The 23183-nt window shown below is 37.9% G+C and overlaps 2 protein-coding genes across 2 annotated transcripts in view; one reads left to right on the top strand and one right to left on the bottom strand.

Moving 5' to 3' along the window:
* Window positions 1-23183, top strand: part of LOC128652725 (vomeronasal type-2 receptor 26-like) — a 132020-nt gene that overhangs the window by 86569 nt on the left and 22268 nt on the right. The window contains exon 4 of the mRNA XM_053705656.1: window positions 7575-7698. Coding sequence (XP_053561631.1) covers window positions 7575-7698 — 124 coding nt within the window. The remainder of the gene's footprint in view (window positions 1-7574; window positions 7699-23183) is intronic.
* LOC128654724 (uncharacterized) lies at window positions 1182-7118 on the bottom strand. The gene is made up of 2 exons (XM_053708808.1): window positions 6197-7118; window positions 1182-4132 (listed from the first exon to the last, which is right to left on the bottom strand). The coding sequence occupies exons 1-2, from the start codon at window positions 6254-6256 to the stop codon at window positions 2078-2080; spliced, it is 2115 nt and encodes a 704-aa protein (XP_053564783.1). The 5' UTR covers window positions 6257-7118; the 3' UTR covers window positions 1182-2077.

The following is a 23183-nucleotide window of genomic DNA, read 5'->3' on the forward strand; positions in this document are numbered from 1 at the left end:
ATTTAATATGCTTCATTTTCTTGATATACTTTGCAGAAAGGTTTATCTTTGCAAGATCATGATTATCAGAGAAGTGAGGTTCTAGATGTTGATTGTTGTTTGTGTATATATATATATAAGTATTAGTGGTTCAAATGAACAGAGGCACTCTCCGTGTGGTCAAAAGTAGGTGCTTTATTCCAAACACATTAGAATAAACGTTTTCGGGCTGTGATGCCCGTCATCAGACTCCTGTGATTACAAACAGTGTAAAAGTGTTGTTACCTGACAGAGGCCTAAATAGCCCACGAGCTGTCCTAGACGCCACCGGCAAGTCAAAGGAATTACCAGGCGCCAACAAAAAGAAATATAAATGCAAGTCAAAGGAATTACCTAACTAAGTTACAACCTGTCCAACTGTTTTTTATCACTATTTTAATCTTAACTATATAAGTGTATGTTCCTTTCTGTCTATGTAAGTGTTATGTGATTCTTTTTGTCAGGATATGATGTTATCATATATATCACTTTTCAGCAAGGAAATGACTGACACATTACACAGGTTTTCACAATCTTATAATAACAATGATGGTTTATTCTGCAACATAATCATGGAAACAAAATACCACAAACCACTATTCATACTTATAACACTCTATGCAATTGCAATGCTTATATAAACAATTCTAGATACAACTATCTATACAGTTTTCAGTTACATTTAGTTGCCTGCGCAACGACTGATAACAATCTTATGTTGTATTACCACTAAAACAAGTCTAGCTAGTTTTAAACAATTCTAGATACAATTATCTATACAGTTTTCAGTTACATTTAGTTGCCTGCGCAACGACTGATAACAATCTTATGTTGTATTACCACTAAAACAAGTCTAGCTAGTTTTAAACAATTCTAGATACAATTATCTATACAGTTCTCCGTTACATTTAGTTGCCTGCGCAACGACTGATAATAATCTTATGTTGTATTACCACTAAAACAAGGTCTAGCTAGTTTTAAACAAACAAATTACTACATCACCGTGATCTCTGTTTGCATCATCCTATCCTGCCGCTTCTGGGGCGCAATGGGAGGGGACATCTGGGCAATCTTTGGACCAGGAGAAAAACAGGCGATCAGCGGGAAACAACACCGAGGATGCGTCCATCCATGGGTCCCAAAAATACACTCAAATACACACACCACAAATATTCAGACTGGCTCAGACATCAGACATCAGACATGACAATCAATACACAATCAGACAACTCACTGACCAGATTGCCCAGATGTACCCCTCTTTATACTGTTCACTTGTGTAACAGTTTTGGCGCAACTCCACAGATCCTGAGACCGCACCCTCTGAGATTGGCCCTGGCCCAAGACATCTGGCCAGTCTGTCTTTAGCCTCAACCAAGCTTATCAGGGCATACTCAGGTACTATCTCTGACGTATTCCTAAACTGCAATGCCGTCATCTTTAGTTTCAAACAAACATGTTTTTCTGCCTGTTATGTGGTCTTATGCAGTTACTTTTGTCAACTCTCAATAATGGTTTTAACAATCTTTCTATAGATATAATTAATAGCTAAACATCAATAATGGCTTTATTACTTAGCCTATTGCAAACAATCTTACTTAGCCTATTGCACTTAATAATAATTAACAATATTACCATGGCATTTGCCCCTATACCAATGTGTTCCTTAATGTCAGTAAGTGACCCCTGCCAAGGTTACACCCTTGTTCTGTCTGGGTTTTGACTTCTTATCATCAGCATCCATCGGTTGCTTACCACTTGTAGCATGACTTAGCAAAATTCAGTGTCATCTACTTGAAGTTAATTAATGTCTTTTACTCTGTTAAAGGCACACTCTCTTAAAGGCAAAGTCACCCAAGTTAGTGCAATGCTTTCACTCTCTTAAAGGCAAAGTCACACAAGTCAGTGCAAGTGTCTTATGCTCACACTCTCTTAAAGGCAACACAAGTTTAAGCAAGTGTCATATGAGCAATTACTGCACCCACTTTCCTTACATTCCACCCCTTGGTCATGTGAAACCTTGCTTGTTTCTAAACACATACCTTAATAATTAAAACACTCAAGTAATATTGTCTTTTGGTTTAAAACACATCCTACCTAATGTATTACAGAAACATCCAAACATTTTTACTATAATGAATATCCCACACAAGCAAGCCAGACTTATTAATAGCCATTTAACTATAGTTTGGCCTAAGCTTCCAAGCCATCCCCCCAGTCCAAAAGTCCAGTCAAAGTCTTTAAGCCATTTGCTAAATGAATCATCATGTACCTCACGTATGTGCTTTTGCACTTCTTCTAGTCTGTGTAGGTCATGTTTGATTTTACCTGTATTGTCTTCTATGTACACACAGCATTGCTGGTGGATTCTCTGGCAAACTCCTCCTTCTGCAGCTAGGAGATAGTCTAGAGCCATTCTATTCTGCAATGCCACCATCCTAATTTGTTCCTGTTCTAATGCTAAGAGCTCTATTGCATCTCTAGTTACATTAAAAGCTTCATCCACTAAATCAGCTAGCGTATTTAATCTAGTGAGGGCTGTAGCAGCCCCATAATGAGGGACAAATGTTGCAAGCAGGCGCATACCTTCACTAATTTTAACTCCATTGTGTATTTTGTCCAGGTCAAGGTATCTTCGTGTTCTATGCAATATAGGTGGTGGAAGCGTGGTGGTTATGTTAAAAGCAGGGAATATATATCCTAAAAAGCATGGGCCATAATGGGTGCAAGGTATTACCTTTACTGCCCACCCCCCACACAACCAATAATATCCCACTGGCAGTTTAACAAAAGGAGGACATATCCTATTCAATCGCTTCCTCCCATCCTTAGTCCGTGTGTTACCTGCTAGTGTTTCCCTATTAAGCTGGTACCAGTCTTTAATAAGGTCTCTGGGCTCACCAAACTTAGTCTTCCATTTCTCATGGGCATAAGTCAAATATGAGAAGTCATAAAATTTCAGTTTAATGTTGAATACCCCTGTCCTATTTTTAACTAGCCGTCCTATGTTATACATTAACATTATCATGTCAGGTAGCTGGGTTAGGTTATTAGTACTATATATCTCCCCATCTAGATTTTGAAACATAATAGCACCTGTAGTCACATTGTTAGCTAGATGCAACTTATCCAGCAAGTCATCCCTACCTGGTGTGTTAAGACCTGTAAAATTCCACACAGTCTTATTCCCAATCATATCGGCAAGCATACTCATGGTTAAAGATACACCTAGATAAGGGTAACCCCTAGTCTGCCCGTGAGGCACAAACCCACATACCCAACATGGTCCCTGAACATTTGTCACATTAAACACATCTTTGGCAGTTTTTACAAAGGTATTATCAAGTTCCCATGAGGAGGCATGCAGGGAGCCTAAATGACGCCGTGCATGGTCCCTCTTTCCCTTGTGTCGGTTGTTTAATAATTTCCCATCCATTACAGGTCTCCTGATATACATTAAAAGAGGTTCAGATGACTCTTTTCCTGTATATTTACACACATATGTCAGACCCTCTGGTTCCCCATCAGTGTATGATATGTTTAACATTACAGCACGAACCTGTGTATCAGTGGATGTTTTACAACCTAAAATGCGTTCCTGAATCCCCACTTTTAGTTTTGGGGAAGTGGAAGGCATACTGGGATTTTCACAAATCAACCCAACCCCTTCTTGCAGTTCAAATATTAAGTTCTCATCCTGTAAAACAATTGTCCAGCTCTCATCCTCCTTAGACTCCTTACAGTCTTCCCTGGTCACTGCAGCAGAACAAAAATCTTTAGTTACACAATGTACAGTGGAGGAAGGGATGTCACAGGTAATTGTCTCTTCTTCTGATAGTTCAAATACCACCCTTTCCCGCTTGGTAAGGAACATCCAACTTCCATATTCATTTTTGGTCAAACAGGTTACGTCGTCATGAAAGGTAAATGGGATGGAGCAGGATGCCCAGGTTGTGCAATACGGAACGGTCATGCTTCCCTCATAGAAGGTGTGATAGCTGGCACCGGACACCTCACGTTTCATCCTCTGGCTCATCAGTGCTTGGCTTACGCATGCGGCCAAAAGGAGTCCCAACAGAGCACCGGTTACAATAACAGCCCTGTCAACAAGAATCTAGGAAGGAAACATACTTCAAATTAATTCCGTAAATAGCACTTGCCCGCAGGCACATGCAGCCAATCATTGCTCCCTATCCTTGACTACATTCACTACATTGTAACTCCCCTTTTAATACATCTATGCTAATTAAATACTCTGGGATGGGTACAATTAAAACAAAACATCACTGCTTAGGGAGACTTCCTACTTTCAATACCACCCCTGCTTGTTTTACTTCTATAGTCTCACCCCCCCCTAATAAATCTAAGTTGCCTCCACTCCAGTATCAATCAACTGATACTGGAGCTTGGCCTGTTTCGTATGGGCCCTGGAAATATTACTCCAGGTCCTCCAACGAAAGCAAGTCCAACCCTGGCCCTGGGACTTCAGGGGCACTGGCCCTTTTTGTCCCATCCAGGTATTGGTATCCTTTTCCAGTGGACTTTGTTTGGGAATCAACTAGGGACATTTTCCCCTCAGGGCTAGTTTCCCAAAACGTTACCACAGCATGTTGAGCATGATGCTCAATGTACTCCTGTGTGCCCATCATTCTGGACAGTGAGATTTCACTGTCAGTGATGGATCTGTCATTCAGTACATTTACTGCTTTTCCCAAATGGACCTTCCATTTCTGCAAAGTTTTATCCCACCCCCCAGGGTCCCATCTGGCCCTGCTCTGTAATACTGATTGTAACTTACTTTTGCTCAACCTACCACCCTTCCGCTTTATTTTGGCCCTGGCTACCTTAACCACAGCCTGTTGAGCTACATCTTCATAACACTGGCTCTTTTTTAATAACAATTTATTCTGACTCTGCAGGCACACTGTCTGCTCTACAGCTTCCCCTAACTGCTCGTGTGTCTTTCTGTATGCCTGTAATAACACCCATAATTTCTTATGTAACCTTTCTGTGTCTGAATCTGTCTTAACTTTTACATTCTGTAATTTATTCAACACTTCACAAGGTTCTGTTTTGTCAAAAAATTCAGCGTTATCTTTGAGGTCAGTCCCAGACAAGACTTCCCCTGCTAGTTCCTGATATGGGGTCCCATTCCAAGCCGCAATATTTTGAGGCCGTGAAGGGGGAACCGTTTGTGCTTTCTTCCTAAACATTTTCATAATACCTTCAATTATTGCTGACATCAATCAATAAATTCACAGTAACAGTAACAATATACGTTAATATGTATATACCTGTGCAATATCAATTAATTTCATTCCAAGGTGACAATTGTGACTATGTCCATGAAATATCTGTTTATTTACACAGCTTTCATGGCTCATTTGAGGAATTAACAATTCAATTCTAACTAATCCAGAAACATATATATTTATACTCCTGACCGTGCAAGATACAGCTATATATTTTTCTGGCTTATTTTTTTTTTATCTACAAAAGGGGTTTCACTTTCGATCGGAGCTGCGTCTATCAGCTCTGCACATTCAGTAAGAAAACTGTCAGTTTATTTGCTCAAGTGATAAACAATTATGTATCCTGCCGACCGACTACGCCAATAATGTTATGTGATTCTTTTTGTCAGGATATGATGTTATCATATATATCACTTTTCAGCAAGGAAATGACTGACACATTACACAGGTTTTCACAATCTTATAATAACAATGATGGTTTATTCTGCAACATAATCATGGAAACAAAATACCACAAACCACTATTCATACTTATAACACTCTATGCAATTGCAATGCTTATATAAACAATTCTAGATACAACTATCTATACAGTTTTCAGTTACATTTAGTTGCCTGCGCAACGACTGATAACAATCTTATGTTGTATTACCACTAAAACAAGTCTAGCTAGTTTTAAACAATTCTAGATACAATTATCTATACAGTTTTCAGTTACATTTAGTTGCCTGCGCAACGACTGATAACAATCTTATGTTGTATTACCACTAAAACAAGTCTAGCTAGTTTTAAACAATTCTAGATACAATTATCTATACAGTTCTCCGTTACATTTAGTTGCCTGCGCAACGACTGATAATAATCTTATGTTGTATTACCACTAAAACAAGTCTAGCTAGTTTTAAACAAACAAATTACTACATCACCGTGATCTCTGTTTGCATCATCCTATCCTGCCGCTTCTGGGGCGCAATGGGAGGGGACATCTGGGCAATCTTTGGACCAGGAGAAAAACAGGCGATCAGCGGGAAACAACACCGAGGATGCGTCCATCCATGGGTCCCAAAAATACACTCAAATACACACACCACAAATATTCAGACTGGCTCAGACATCAGACATCAGACATGACAATCAATACACAATCAGACAACTCACTGACCAGATTGCCCAGATGTACCCCTCTTTATACTGTTCACTTGTGTAACAGTTTTGGCGCAACTCCACAGATCCTGAGACCGCACCCTCTGAGATTGGCCCTGGCCCAAGACATCTGGCCAGTCTGTCTTTAGCCTCAACCAAGCTTATCAGGGCATACTCAGGTACTATCTCTGACGTATTCCTAAACTGCAATGCCGTCATCTTTAGTTTCAAACAAACATGTTTTTCTGCCTGTTATGTGGTCTTATGCAGTTACTTTTGTCAACTCTCAATAATGGTTTTAACAATCTTTCTATAGATATAATTAATAGCTAAACATCAATAATGGCTTTATTACTTAGCCTATTGCAAACAATCTTACTTAGCCTATTGCACTTAATAATAATTAACAATATTACCATGGCATTTGCCCCTATACCAATGTGTTCCTTAATGTCAGTAAGTGACCCCTGCCAAGGTTACACCCTTGTTCTGTCTGGGTTTTGACTTCTTATCATCAGCATCCATCGGTTGCTTACCACTTGTAGCATGACTTAGCAAAATTCAGTGTCATCTACTTGAAGTTAATTAATGTCTTTTACTCTGTTAAAGGCACACTCTCTTAAAGGCAAAGTCACCCAAGTTAGTGCAATGCTTTCACTCTCTTAAAGGCAAAGTCACACAAGTCAGTGCAAGTGTCTTATGCTCACACTCTCTTAAAGGCAACACAAGTTTAAGCAAGTGTCATATGAGCAATTACTGCACCCACTTTCCTTACATTAAGTCAATGGAAAATGGATTTGTATGTTTTTTTTTCCAAACACCCAAGATCTCGTAACTTTGATCCATTCTATTTTGACCTGAAAATATAAAATCTTAAAAATAAATATTGTGTAGTGATTTTATGGATGTTTTTGTTCGCGGTATATGGTTATGGTTAACTACTGGGTCTGGGTTGACGTTAATGATTTGAGCAGAGATGGATATTTTTGTTGCATTACAGAAACTCGTAATACCAGCGCTAGTGAAAAAGCAGCGTTAGGACCTCTTAATGCTGCTTTTTTTACCCTAACGCAAAACTCGTAATCTAGGTGAGTGCTTGGGGAAAAAGAGGGAATAAAAAAAAGAGAACTCATCTTAATTTTCTCTTATGATTTCCCTTAGGAACATAACTCTATGTGTAATGAAATGTGTGCTCCTGGCTACAGAAAAGCTCCTGGGAAAGTGTATGCGACCTGCTGCTATGACTGTGTAGGATGTTCAGAGGGAGAAATCTCAAACATCCCAGGTAAAAATTGTTGACATAGGCATATGTACCGGGTGTGCCAGGTATGCCCAACGGAAGCTAATGAACAAATTGGCAGAGAGGTGCAGGAGATAAGGAGCAACATGTAAGGAAGATCAACCTGGCAGAGGCATTCATTATGGATAATAAAAGAGATAGACGGCAGCTTGGAAGACCAGTGAGGATGTTGTTACAATAGTCAAGATAGGAGATGATGAGAGATTGTATTAAAATCTTAGTTGTGTCTTTTGTGAGGAAGTGGTGAATTGTGGAGAGGTTTTTTAATGTGGAAACGGCAGACATTTGCCAAAAACTGGATGTAGGGAGTAAAGGAAAGATCTGAGTCATGTGTGACACCAAAACATTGGCCATGCAGTTTTTGGGTAATTATGTTATTTTCAACAGCTATAAGAAGTTGGGGGAGAGAGATTTTGGAAGAAAGAGGGGGTAAGGAATTTAGTTTTAGAAGACATCTAGGGTGAAATATTAGAAAGACAGATAGTGACACATGTTTACAAGGAAGGGTCTGGTGCAGAAATGTAGATTTGGTTATCATCATCAAACAATTGATATTGAAACCCATGAGACTTTATCAAGGAAACTAAGCATGACATATACATTTGAAGAGAGAAGGGGACTAAGGACAGTGCCTTATGTTACCACAACAGAAAGCGATAAAGGGTAAGAGGATGCACCAGAAAAGGCTACACTAAACATATAGTTAGACAGATAGGAGGAGAACCACAAGAGGGCTGTTTCGCAGATGTTGAAATATCGGAGGGATTGGAGCAAGAGACGGTGTTCAACAATAGTGTTGATTTTAATGGATCTAGATGGGAGTTTAATGTTAGGAAATTTGATAAACGTTAATATACAAACCTTTCCAGAAGTTTTGAAGCAAGGGGGAGTAGCGAAAAATGGTGATGGTTGGATGGGGATGTTGGATCGACAGAAGGTTTTCTGAGGATGTGTGACTACTGCATGTTTAAATGCTAAGGGAGAGATTGAAAATATATGTAAGGATTGGAATAAGAGTAGGAGAGAGGGAGGGCTGTACTTGTGAGGGATAGGCTCAAGGGGACAGGTAGTGATGCGAGAAGCAGAAATAAATTTCTAGATAAAAAATGTCTTCTATCTATATAGAAATTTCTTCCTCTGTAACAGGAGCAAACTAACTTACGCCTAGATTTAGAGTTTGGCGTTAGCCATCAAAACCAGCGTTAGAGGCTCCTAACGCTGGTTTTGGGCTACCGCTGGTATTTAGAGTCAGTCAGGAAAGGGTCTAACGCTCACTTTCCAGCCGCGACTTTTCCATACCGCAGATCCCCCTATGCCATTTGCGTATCCTATCTTTTCAATGGGATCTTTCTAACGCTGGTATTTAGAGTCTTGGCTGAAGTGAGCGTTAGAAATCTAACGACAAAACTCCAGCCGCAGAGAAAAGCCAGGAGTTAAGAGCTTTCTGGGCTAACGCCGGTTCATAAAGCTTTTAACTACTGTGCTCTAAAGTACACTAACACCCATAAAGTACCTATGCACCCCTAAACCGAGGCCCCCCACATCGCCGCCACTCTATTAATTTTTTTAACCCCTAATCTGCCGACCGCACACCGCCGCCACCTACGTTATACTTATGTACCCATAATCTGCTGCCCCTAACACCGCCGACCCCTATATTATATTTATTAACCCCTAATCTGCCCCCCACAATGTCGCTGTTACCTTACCTACAATTATTAACCCCTAATCTGCCGACCGGACCTCACCGCTACTATAATAAAGTTATTAACCCCTAATCCGCCTCACTAACCCTATAATAAATAGTATTAACCACTAATCTGCCCTCCCTAACATCACCGACACCTAACTTCAAGTATTAACCCCTAATCTGCCGACCGGACCTCACCGCTACTCTATTAAATTTATTAACCCCTAAAGCTAAGTCTAACCCTAACACTTACACCCCCCTAAGTTAAATATAATTTTATTCTAACAAAATAAATTAACTCGTATTAAATAAATTAATCCTATTTAAAGCTAAATACTTACCTGTAAAATAAACCCTAATATAGCTACAATATAAATTATAATTATATTGTAACTATTTTAGGGTTTATATTTATTTTACAGGCAACTTTGTATTTATTTTAACCAGGTACAATAGCTATTAAATAGTTAAGAACTATTTAATAGCTACCTAGTTAAAATAATTACAAAATTACCTGTAAAATAAATCCTAACCTAAGTTACAATTAAACCTAACACTACACTATCAATAAATTAGTTACATAAAATACCTACAAATAACTACAATTAAACCTAACACTACACTATCAATAAATTAATTACATAAAATACCTACAAATAAATACAATTAAATAAACTAACTAAAGTACAAAAAATAAAAAAAGAACTAAGTTACAAAAAATAAAAAAATAATTTACAAACATTAGAAAAATATTACAACAATTTTAAGATAATTACACCTACTCTAAGCCCCCTAATAAAATAACAAAGCCCCCCAAAATAAAAAAAAAATGCCCTACCCTATTCTAAAATTAAAATAGAAAAGCTCTTTTACCTTACCAGCCCTTAAAAGGGCCTTTTGCGGGGCATGCCCCAAAGAAAACAGCTCTTTTGCCTGTAAAAATAACATACAATACCCCCCCAAAATTACAACCCACCACCCACATACCCCTAATCTAACCCAAACCCCCTTAAATAAACCTAACACTAAGCCCCTGAAGATCATCCTACCTTATCTTCACCACGCCGGGTATCACCGATCCGTCCAGGCTCCGAAGTCTTCATCCAAGCCCAAGCGGGGGCTGAAGATGTCCATGATCCAGCTGAAGTCTTGGCCCAAGCTGGGGCTGAAGATGTCCATGATCCTGCTGAAGTTTTGATCCAAGCAGGAGCTGAAGAGGTCCATGATCCGGCTGAAGTCTTCTATCAAGCGGCATCTTCAATCTTCTTTCTTCCAGATCCATCTTCATCCTGCCGACGCGGAACATCTGTCTTCGCCGACGATTTCCCGATGAATGACGGTTCCTTTAAGGGACGTCATCCAAGATGGCGTCCCTCGAATTCCGATTGGCTGATAGGATTCTATCAGCCAATCGGAATTAAGGTAGGAAAATTCTGATTGGCTGATTGAATCAGCCAATCAGATTCAAGTTCAATTCGATTGGCTGATTGGATCAGCCAATCAGATTGAGCTCGCATTCTATTGGCTGATCGGAACAGCCAATAGAATGCGAGCTCAATCTGATTGGCTGATTGGATCAGCCAATCGGATTGAACTTGAATCTGATTGGCTGATTCCATCAGCCAATAAGAATTTTCCTACCTTAATTTTGATTGGCTGATAGAATCCTATCAGCCAATCGGAATTTGAGGGATGCCATCTTGGATGACGTCCCTTAAAGGAACCGTCATTCATCGGGAAGTCGTCGGTGAAGACGGATGTTCCGCGTCGGCGGGATGAAGATGGATCCGGAAGAAAGAAGATTGAAGATGCCGCTTGATAGAAGACTTCAGCCAGATCATGGACCTCTTCAGCTCCCGCTTGGATCAAGACTTCAGCCGCATTATGGACATCTTCAGCCCCCGCTTGGGCCAAGACTTCAGCCGGATCATGGACATCTTCAGCCCCCGCTTGGGCCAAGACTTCAGCCGGATCATGGACATCTTCAGCCCCAGCTTGGGCCAAGACTTCAGCCGGATCATGGACATCTTCAGCCCCCGCTTGGGCTTGGATGAAGACTTCGGAGCCTGGACGGATCAGTGATACCCGGCGTGGTGAAGATAAGGTAGGATGATCTTCAGGGGCTTAGTGTTAGGTTTATTTAAGGGGGGTTTGGGTTAGATTAGGGGTATGTTGTGGTGGGTTGTAATGTTGGGGGGGGTATTGTATGTTATTTTTTACAGGCAAAAGAGCTGTTTTCTTTGGGGCATGCCCCGCAAAAGGCCCTTTTAAGGGCTGGTAAGGTAAAAGAGCTTTTCTATTTTAATTTTAGAATAGGGTAGGGCATTTTTTAATTTTGGGGGGCTTTGTTATTTTATTAGGGGGCTTAGAGTAGGTGCAATTAGCTTAAAATTGTTGTAATATTTTTTTATTTTTTGTAACTTAGATCTTTTTTTATTTTTTGTACTTTAGTTAGTTTATTTAATTGTATTTATTTGTAGGTATTGTATGTAATTAATTTATTGATAGTGTAGTGTTAGGTTTAATTGTAGATAATTGTAGGTATTTTATTTAATTTATTTATTGATAGTGTAGTGTTAGGTTGAATTGTAACTTAGGTTAGGATTTATTTTACAGGTAATTTTGTAATTATTTCAACTAGGTAGCTATTAAATAGTTATTAACTATTTAATAGATATTGTACCTGCTTAAAATAATTACAAAGTTGCCTGTAAAATAAATATTAATCCTAAAATAGCTACAATATAATAATTAGTTATATTGTAGCTATATTAGGGTTTATTTTACAGGTAAGTATTTAGCTTTAAATAGGATTAATTTATTTAATAAGAGTTAATTTATTTTGTTAGATTAAAATTATATTTAATTTAGGGGGGTGTTAGTGTTAGGGTTAGACTTAGATTTAGGGGTTAATACATTTAATAGAGTAGTGGACAGGTTCGGTCGGCAGAATAGGGGTTAATACTTGAAGTTAGGTGTCAGCGATGTTAGGGAGGGCAGATTAGGGGTTAATACTATTTATTATAGGGTTATTGAGGCAGGAGTGAGGCGGATTAGGGGTTAATACATTTATTATAGTAGCGGTGAGGTCATTGTAGGTAGCTGGCGGCGACGTTGTGGGGGGCAGATTAGGGGTTAATAAATATAATATAGGGGTCGGCGGTGTTAGGGGCAGCAGATTAGGGGTACATAGGGATAATGTAGGTTGCGGTGGTGTACTGAGCGGCAGATTAGGGGTTAAAAAAATATACAGGTGTCAGCGATAGCGGGGGCAGCAGATTAGGGGTTAATAAGTGTAAGGTAAGGGGAGTTTAGACTCAGGGTACACGTTAGGGTGTTAGGTGCAGACATAGGAAGTGTTTTCCCATAGGAAACAATGGGGCTGCGTTAGGAGCTGAACGCTGCTTTTTTGCAGGTGTTAGGTTTTTTTTCAGCCCAGGGGAATCGTGCACGAGCACGTTTTTGAAGCTGGCCGCTTCCGTAAGCACCGCTGGTATTTAGAGTTGTAGTGGCGGTAAATATGCTCTACGCTCCCTTTTTGGTGCCTAACGCAGCCATTCTGTGAACTCTAAATACCAGCGGTATTTAAAAGGTGCGGGGAAAAAAAAGCCAGCGTTAGCTACGCGTGTCGTTACCGACAAAATTCTAAATCTAGCCGTTAGAAACTGGTAGTATGTTTAGAGATTATTTTATTTCAGATGTAATTGATTTTGTTGTTGAAATGGCTTAAAAAATCTTGAGCTGAGAAAAAATGATAATAGGATGTATGGTGGGTGGAGAAGGGTATTAAAAGTGGAAAACAGATGTTTTGGGTTTTAACCCCTTAATGACAAGTGACGTACCAGGTACGTCCTGCAAAAACTTGCAGTTAGTGACAATGGACGTACCTGGTACGTCACTTGTCTAAGAGAGTGCTGGAAGCGATCGCAATCGCTTCCAGCAGCTCTCAGGGTATTGCAGTGATGCCTCGATATTGAGGCATCCTGCAATACCCTTAGAAAGCATCCGATGCAGAGAGAGCCACTCTGTGGCCCTCTCTGCACCGGTAGCGATGCGGCCGGTTCGTTGGTGGGTGGGAGCGCAACTGGGAGGCGGGTGGGCGGCCCATCGCTACCCGGCATCCGGCTCCTGTAAGTGCAATGTGCACGCCGGGTGCCGGGAGCGTGCGGGGGCGCGCATGCGCGCGATTACCTACCCACACTGACACCAATGAGTGGGAAGAGGGGGGAAAATATATATATATGAGGATCTGGGAGGGGGAGGGGGTTGGGGTATTGTGGGGGGCTGCTACACTACAGAAAAAAATAAATTGGTAATAAAAAATAATAATAAAAACACTTTTTTGGGGGGCAAATTGGGTACTGGCAGACAGCTGCCAGTACCCAAGATGGCGGCAATTAGGTAGGGGAGAGCTTTAGATTGCTGGGGGGGGGGATCATGGAGGTTGGGGCTAAGGCAGGAGTCCATCACAGCTAAAACATTTTATTTTTTTTTATTAAAAAAAAATAAAAACTCCTTTTATTTAGTACTGGCAGACTTTCTGCCAGTACTTAAGATGGCGGGGACAATTGTGGGGTGGGGGAGGGAAGAGAACTGTTTGGGAGGGATCAGGGGGTGGGATGTGTCAGGTGGGAGGCTGATCTCTACCCTAAAGCTAAAATTAACCCTGCAAGCTCCCTACAAGCTACCTAATTTAACCCCTTAACTGCTGGGCATAATTTACGTGTGGTGCGCAGCAGCATTTAGCGGCCTTCTACTTACCAAAAAGCAACCCCAAAGCCATATAAGTCTGCTATTTCTGAACAAAGGGGATCCCAAAGAAGCATTTACAACCATTTGTGCCTTAATTGCAGAAGCTGTTTGTAAATAATTTCAGTGGGAAACCTAAAGTTTGTGACAAAATTTGTGAAAAAGTGAACTTTTTTTTTTTATTTGATGACATTTGGCGGTGAAATGGTGGCATGAAATATACCAAAATGGGCCTAGATCAATACTTTGGGTTGTCTTCTAAAAAAAAATATATACATGTCAAGGGATATTCAGGTATTCCTGACAGATATCAGGGTTCCAATGTAACTAGCGCTAATTTTGAAAAAAAGTTGTTTGGAAATAGCAAAGTGCTACTTGTATTTATGGCCCTATAACTTGCAAAAAAAGTAAAGAACATGTAAACATTGGGTATTTCTAAACTCAGGACAAAATTTAGAAACTATTTAGCATAGGTGTTTTTTGGTGATTGTAGATGTGTAACAGATTTTGGGGGTCAAAGTTAGAAAAAGTGTGTTTTTTTCAATTTTTTCCTCATATTTTATATTTTTTTTATAGGAAATTATAAGATATGATGAAAATAATGGTATCCTTAGAAAGTCCATTTAATGGCGAGAAAAACGGTATATAATATGTATGGGTACAGTAAATGAGTAAGAGGAAAATTACAGCTAAACACAAACACTGCAGAAATGTAAAAATAGCCATTGTCATTAAGGGTAAGAAAATTGAAAAACGGTCCGGTCATTAAGGGGTTAAGAAAGAGTAGAGCATTAATCCTGCTTAGAGAAATTAAGGGCAGAATAATAGGAGTTCAAGATGAAGTTATAGAGAAGAAAGTCAGCTGACCATCAAGATGTTCCTGCAATGTCAGCAGTGAGGGAACATCTGCAAAGGTAGTGTGTGAGAGGAGTATTCCAGGGCTGAGGATTAGTGCATGATTTTCCAGCTATGTTAAAAGGTGTCAAGTTGTCAAGGACTGATGTAAGAATGGCATTGTAGTGACAGATAGATTGGTAAAGGCAGGATTAGAAGGAGGGTGAGTAGGAAGTGCTGTGAAGTTACAAGTGAGAAGATGGTCAGAAAGAGGGAAAGGATAATTTGTGAAGTTTTGAGAGAATGCATTGATAGTTCAAAATCAGATCATGGCAGTGTCCATCTTTGTGAGTAGAAGAGACTGTCCATTTTGACTGTAAGGAGGAGAGAAGGGAAAGAGGTGACATGATAGAAAACTTCAAATATGTTAAGGGACTTAATAAAGTGGAAGCTCAATGCATTTTCCACACACAAAAAAAATAAAATAAAGGAATACCAAAACAATGGTCATAATCTTAAATTAGAGGGTAGCAGATTCAGGAGAAATGTGAGGAAGCATTTTTTACAGAAAGGGTGGTGGATTCATGGAATAAACGTCCAAAAAAGGTGGTAAACACAGGGACTGTAAAATAATCAAAAAATGTTTGGGATATGCATAAGGCTATCCTAAGAAAACAGTAACATGTAACATGGGTAGACTTGATGGGACTTTTGCTATATTTCTATGTTGGACCAGTTACTGTGGGATTTTTTAATAGGGAGGTTAAAGTTCCCAAGAATGAGGGCAGGGATGTCTAAGGAGAGGAAATAAGGTAGCCAGGAAAACAAATGATCAAGAAATTGAGTTACGCAGCCAGGGTGGGATATATATAACTGCATATAAAGAGGGAAGAGAAGAAGCAGATCATGTGGATTTCAAAGGAAGAAAATGTAATGGAATTAATGGATTTTTTTTTAAAGTTGCAGGGAGGAAAGTAAAATACCTAAATCACATCCTTGTCTGTTTCCATGCCTGGGAGTGTGGCTGAAGTGGAGACCTCATGGGACAATGAATCAGGGGAGGCTGTGTCTGTGGGAGAGAGCCAGGTTTCTGTGAGAGACAGAAGGTTGAGGGAATGGGACACTAAGAGGTCGTAGATAGAAATTAGCTTTTTGCAAACAAAGTGAGAGTTCAAAAGTTCAAAAGGAACTTTAGCAAGGTTTCTAGGTCTATGGAAAGGTATGGATGGGTGAGATTAGAAAGTTGCCCTCCTTGTCCCTTTTATTTTTATTTTCTGTAGCTTAGGACCATCCCACTCCCTGCTGCAGACACGTGCACACTCCTGAGCTTGCATCCCTGCTTTTCATCAAAGGATAACAAGAAAAAAAAAAGAAAATTTGATAATTGAAGTAATTTGGAAAGTTGTTTAAAATTGAATGTTCTAAATCTGAATCATGAAAGAAAATGTTTGGGTTTAGGTCCCTTTAAATAGAGTCTTATGTGTTTACCCACACAAATGTACAAACAAATATCACTAGGGACCCACAGAGCACTACTCTGTGATTGATCCAATTCGCAGCACTAATTACAAAGCATAATTGTGCAACTAGCACTGTTTATTGGTTCAGCAGCAGTTTCCACTCAGGACCAGCAGTGCTCTGTGGATCTTAAGAGGTACTTCTACTATGCGTTAACCCATTGGTAGAGGTTAAACGCATAGCATTAAAGGGTAAATAGTCTTTAAATTACATTAGTTAATGAATTAGAGCATGTACATTACATTTTGGATTAAAATACCCTTTTCAGTTTATAGCAATGCAGAAACATAGACTGAAGGTTTACAGATCAATGTTACAAAAACTTTGCAGAAAACATAATTGTCTGACACACAATAAAGTGATAAAGCAACTAAATCAGATTAACGTATATACAGCGCCAAGGTCAGATGGTATACACTCATTGGGTAAGGAGTTTGGTCTAGTAATACCTAACCAAAACATTGCTTTAATCTTTCAGGGTTTTTCTTCTGGGATTTGACCAAAAAGTGGGGTACAGAAGATATGGTGCCCATATTTAAAATAGGATCAAAAGGTCAGTTGGTAAATTACAGACCTGGGAAATTAACATTGTTGGTGGTGAAATTATTCGAAAGATTATTAAGGGATAATATTCAGGAATACATCTTGAACAACACTGTTTTTAGTCAGCACGGTTTTATGAAGGACATACCATGTGCATTATATGAGGAATTTAGTAAAAGTATAAATGAGGTAGATGTGTTCAGTTTCGATTTTACTAAAACCATTTGAGCTAGATTACGAGTGGCATGATAATAGTTACGCGTAAGCAAAAAGGGGTTTATTGTGGGTGTTTTCGCATTTCTAGTTTATAGCTTGCATTACAAGTTGAAAGTAAACGCGACCCCTTGAGCGCAATTGAAGTTAACGCGCATCGGGATAGTGTGTCCTCAGAGCTTTTGTTAACTTTCACGAAAAACAAAAGTATTACAAAACACATCAGAAAAAAATTACAAAGTAATTACACTCATAATAACACTAAAAAAATGTTTGCACAAAAAAGTTACAAGGGCTCAAAAAAATGAGGTCTCAGGTGTTAGAAAAAAAAAAGGCTGTAAAAGGCTTCAACATTGAGATGCATATACATACATGTCTAAATATGTGTATATATGTATTTATATATGTGTGCACATATGAGTTTATGTATTTATATGAGTATAGATGTATTTACAGTATATATGTGTGCACATATGAGTTTATGTATTTATATGAGTATATATGTATTTACAGTATATATGTGTGCACATATGAGTTTATGTATTTATATGAGTATAGATGTATTTATATATGTGTGCACATATGAGTTTATGTATTTATATGTGTATATATGTATATATGTGTGCACATATGAGTTTATGTATTTATATGAGTATAGATGTATTTACAGTATATATGTGTGCACATATGAGTTTATGTATTTATATGAGTATAGATGTATTTATATATGTGTGCACATATGAGTTTATGTATTTATATGAGTATAGATGTATTTATATATGTGTGCACATATGAGTTTATGTATTTATATGAGTATAGATGTATTTACAGTATATATGTGTGCACATATGAGTTTATGTATTTATATGAGTATAGATGTATTTACAGTATATACGTGTACACATATGAGTTTATGTATTTATATGAGTATAGATGTATTTATATATGTGTGCACATATGAGTTTATGTATTTATATGAGTATAGATGTATTTACAGTATATATGTGTGCACATATGAGTTTATATATTTATATGAGTATAGATGTATTTATATATGTGTGCACATATGAGTTTATGTATTTATATGTGTATATATGTATTTATATATGTGTGCACATATGAGTTTATGTATTTATATGAGTATAGATGTATTTACAGTATATATGTGTGCACATATGAGTTTATGTATTTATATGAGTATAGATGTATTTATATATGTGTGCACATATGAGTTTATGTATTTATATGAGTATAGATGTATTTATATATGTGTGCACATATGAGTTTATGTATTTATATGAGTATAGATGTATTTACAGTATATATGTGTGCACATATGAGTTTATGTATTTATATGAGTATAGATGTATTTACAGTATATACGTGTACACATATGAGTTTATGTATTTATATGAGTATATATGTATTTATATATGTGTGCACATATGAGTTTATGTATTTATATGAGTATAGATGTATTTACAGACATAAACACATATTAACATATAAATACAAATGTATACATTTATATACATATATAAGTGCACTGGAGCCCTTTGCAGTTAAGTAACTGAAAACATAAAAAAAATCATATTTATGCAATATTAATTTTTAACACAGTGTTATACTGTGTATTTACTGTAAATATTTCACATTGTAATGTTCTGCACATAGCATAATATGTTCTAAGTATTTATAAATAGATATTCCTATATATATATATATATATATATATATATATATATATATATATATATATATATATATATATATATATATATATATATCTATAAATAATCATGTATAAATATAGGTATAGATATATAATGTAGCAAAAAAACATCATATATGTAGAAATATGTATTTATGAATAAATAGAACATATTCTGCTATATGAAGAACAATGGAATGTGAAATATTCATATTTTCTTGTTTGGTTAGTGCAATTGAGAATCTGGTAATCTGGCTCTTAATACAGTTCCACATAGAAGATTACTGTGTAAAATGAAAGGGTTTTGCTTAGAAGGCAGAGAGTTGTTCCTAAAGGAAGCATAAACACTGTATATTACCATAATCAATAAATGTATAGTAGACCATGAAAAAGCCCTTAGTTTAAATTTTGCATAAGATTTTTTTCTGACAAATTTCAAATATACGCCTAGATTACGAGTTTTGCGTTAGGAGGGGTGCGTTAGTTACACGTATTTTATTTACTTTGTGCACTTTTCATAACGTCGTTATTACGAGTCTCAAAACAACCTCGTATTGTGTCGCGGTAATACGACTACCGCGTTTATTTAAGAAGAGGAATCATGGCCATGTTAAACATTCTCCCATAGAGATCAATGAGAAATCAAAGAAGCACGCATTTTTCACCTAACACTCGATCTCGCGAGAAATACGCACTGCTCTGTCATATTACGTATACCACATAATGCACAACAAAAACACACAGCAAATGTACTAACAACAATCACGCAACATAGCACATACGAATTACTAATTCACAAGCGAAAAAAAAAAAATAACACTAAACGAGGAATACAGATATAACTTACGATCCTACAACACGGAACAAAACAACACGAAAAAAGAATTGCACACTCATACACAAACAAAACACTCACATTCAACATTACGGAATATTATTACAAACAAACATTTACAACACTTCACAAATACGACACCATCACAAATCAACATTTAGATTTACACATAATACTTTGGGACAATGTTATGCAAAACGATCACTATGACATCATCACATTCTACACATTCCACAAATACTAACTCAATATGAGCATGCGCAAATTCACACAACTAATACACATTGCACACATACTAATTACCAACAAAGCACACCTGAACATAATTTACAAGGCAAACCGGTACATCATTAAACATTTACATTGGGTTTATAAGCACACCACAAGCATGGCTTCTTTGACTGTGTTGCTGGAGGGTTTTTGGAGATTATAGAGAGATTTAGTGCGTTATTGTGAGAGTTAGTGTGAGTTAGTGTTCTTGTGAGAGCTAGTTAGTGTTAGTGTGAAAGAGTGATCGTGAGACTTAGAAAGTGGTAGTGTGAGTTAGTGGTAGTGTGAGAGTTAGTTAGTGGTAGTGTGAGAGTTAGTTAGTGCTAGTGTGAGAGTTAGTTAGTGCTAGTGTGAGAGAGTTAGTTAGTTAGTTTTTGGTAGTGTGAGATAGTGAGTTTGTGGTAGTGTGAGATAGTGAGTTAGTGGTAGTGAGCGAGAGTTGGTTTGGGTGAGTGTGCGAGTGGTTTTTCTGTATACTTAACACATTTACACACAAACACATTCAATACATACATACATTTATCAATAACACTACATACGCTCCATACCCCATCCCCTCTCATACTACACTCCATACCCCATTCCCTGTATTCCCATTCCCTTTCATCCCATACCCCATTCCCTTTCATTCCATACCCCATTCCCTTTCATTCCATACCCCATTTCCTTTCATTCCATACCCCATTCCCTGTAAGCCCATACCCATCCCATAGCTAGATTTTGTTTACATATCCTCATTTTAGTCTTCTTATACATTTTTGACTGAACTAGAGGGGAGTGAACTCCCCTCAGAAAGAATACACAAATAGCACTCCTGAGTTCTATCACATAAATGTTACCCAAAGGTATGATTAATTACATTAAACTACTGTCCACTATGGTAGATATTACTTGCAAATGGGTCAAGATAGAAGTGAAAAAATGCAAAAATGCACATTAAAATTTAACTTTTATTTATACTACATTAAAATGTACATAAACATATACAAAACACACAATTAAAACTACGAATAGGGGGGATATAGATCAGTGTGTTAGTTAGATAAATAATAGTAGTAATAGTACATGGTACAGGTAATATAGCAAGCTAAGTATCCAAATCTCTTCAGAGATATTTGTAAGGATGCTGCTATATGTGCAACTAAACAGTTATTACTCCTAAGTACTTATCAGTATGATTCAACAGCTCAGAGTGAGATTAAGATATTAGTGAGCACAAAATTTAGGATTGAGTATTACTCAATATATATGTGTATTTTAAGGATCTGTATAAGTGAAATTGGTAACTTAATGCAGTTAGTCACCACATTAAATAGATATTGGTGTTCAAATGATTATTAAAACGGGGCAGATTAGTAATAGTACAAGCTATATTATGATCAGGGATAGGCAAGGTGTCCGTACATGGACACTGGTGTACGTGACTGACCCTTGCAGTGTCCGCCGCCCATTTTGCTGTGGGGAGGGAGGAGTAAGACAGATGAATACTGGTCCTGACTCCTCCTTAACACATGCAGCGCCACATTTTGCAGGGTTGGGGCCACTCAAACATGATGCTGCTTAGTACCAGAAAATGACTCTGAGTGAGACAGAGAGAGAGGGAAGATTCAAGAAGCAAGCTGCCACTGTGTCCCTGGAGCTTTATATGCAAAGGTAAAGCACTTTAACCAGCACTTGAGGTTTATTATAAGTAGTATTTAAATAGAAAGAAAAGATATAGTAAGGTTGTGAATCATAACCTTAGTATATCTTTTCTTTCTGATTAAATAATAGGAAAGGGAAAATATTTAGTGTGAATAAAATTAGTGGCTTGTCAAGAGACTGCTAGCGATATTGGGTGATAAATTATGGAATAAATAAAGCCTGAGTGAAATACTGGATGTGTATCTTCTGCATCTGTATAATAACACCCAGCTCTATACAAAGACACAGTAGTGACACTGGCACATGGGTATAGCTAGACAAGGGCTGATTATAGGGTCAGTGGTATCTGCATCTGTATAATAACACCCAGCACTATATAATGACACAGTAGTGACACTGGCACATGGGTATAGCCAGAGGAGGGCTGGTTATAGGATCAGTGGTATCTGCATCAGTATAATAACACCCAGCTCTATACAAAGACACAGAAGTAACACTGGCACATGTGTATAGCCAGACAAGGGCTGGTTATAGGATCAGTGGTATCTGCATCAGTATAATAACACCCAGCTCTATACAAAGACACAGAAGTAACACTGGCACATGTGTATAGCCAGACAAGGGCTGGTTATAGGATCAGTGGTATCTGCATCAGTATAATAACACCCAGCACTATATAATGACACAGTAGTGACACTGGCACATGTGTATAGCCAGACAAGGGCTGGTTATAGGATCAGTGGTATCTGCATCAGTATAATAACACCCAGCACTATATAATGACACAGTAGTGACACTGGCACATGTGTATAGCCAGACAAGGGCTGGTTATAGGATCAGTGGTATCTGCATCAGTATAATAAAATTCAGCACTATAAAATAATAGTTTTAATTGTAAATGTACCTTGGTGTCCTTCACTAAAGGTCTTTACTTTAGAAAATGTCCGCCACAGCCTTGGCTCGTGCCTATCTCTGATTATGATAGAACAAAAAGAATAATTGTGTTAATTGTAGTTATTCTAAGGGATAGTGTGATAGTATTAGATTCGGCGGGTATACTATCTGACTCCACAGACTATTATTGGAGTTACACCAAATGTCAGTTGGATAAAAGTGGTCTGTTCAAGCCCTTTAATATTAGCAATTCACATTCATGCACTGCCATTCGGTGTCTATGATTGGTTATATACATCAAATATCAGTTGGATACGAGTGGTCTGTTCAAGCCCTTTAATATTAGCAATTCACATTTATATGCTGCCACTCAGTGTCTATACTTGGTCATATAGCTACAATTGTTACCAACTTAAAAAATGAGATTGGTTGCCAATAACCACTATATGTATATGTGTGTACTTTATCCCACTAGATCATTAGTAGCCACATAGGTTAAATATTGGAGGTTATAGATTCTAATATCAGCAAATATCACACCTACAATTTGTGTGCTCAATCTACTCATA

This window comes from Bombina bombina, chromosome 3 (genome assembly GCF_027579735.1).
Source record: "Bombina bombina isolate aBomBom1 chromosome 3, aBomBom1.pri, whole genome shotgun sequence".
NCBI lineage: Eukaryota > Metazoa > Chordata > Amphibia > Anura > Bombinatoridae > Bombina > Bombina bombina.

Coding starts and splice junctions, on each gene's coding strand:
- LOC128654724 (XM_053708808.1), bottom strand. CDS start 6,256: ATGTCCCCTCCCATTGCGCCCCAGAAGCGGCAGGATAGGATGATGCAA. Junction 4,133..6,196: donor TGATGCAAACAGAGATCACG/GTGATGTAGTAA, acceptor TTTCCTTCCTAG/ATTCTTGTTGACAGGGCTGT.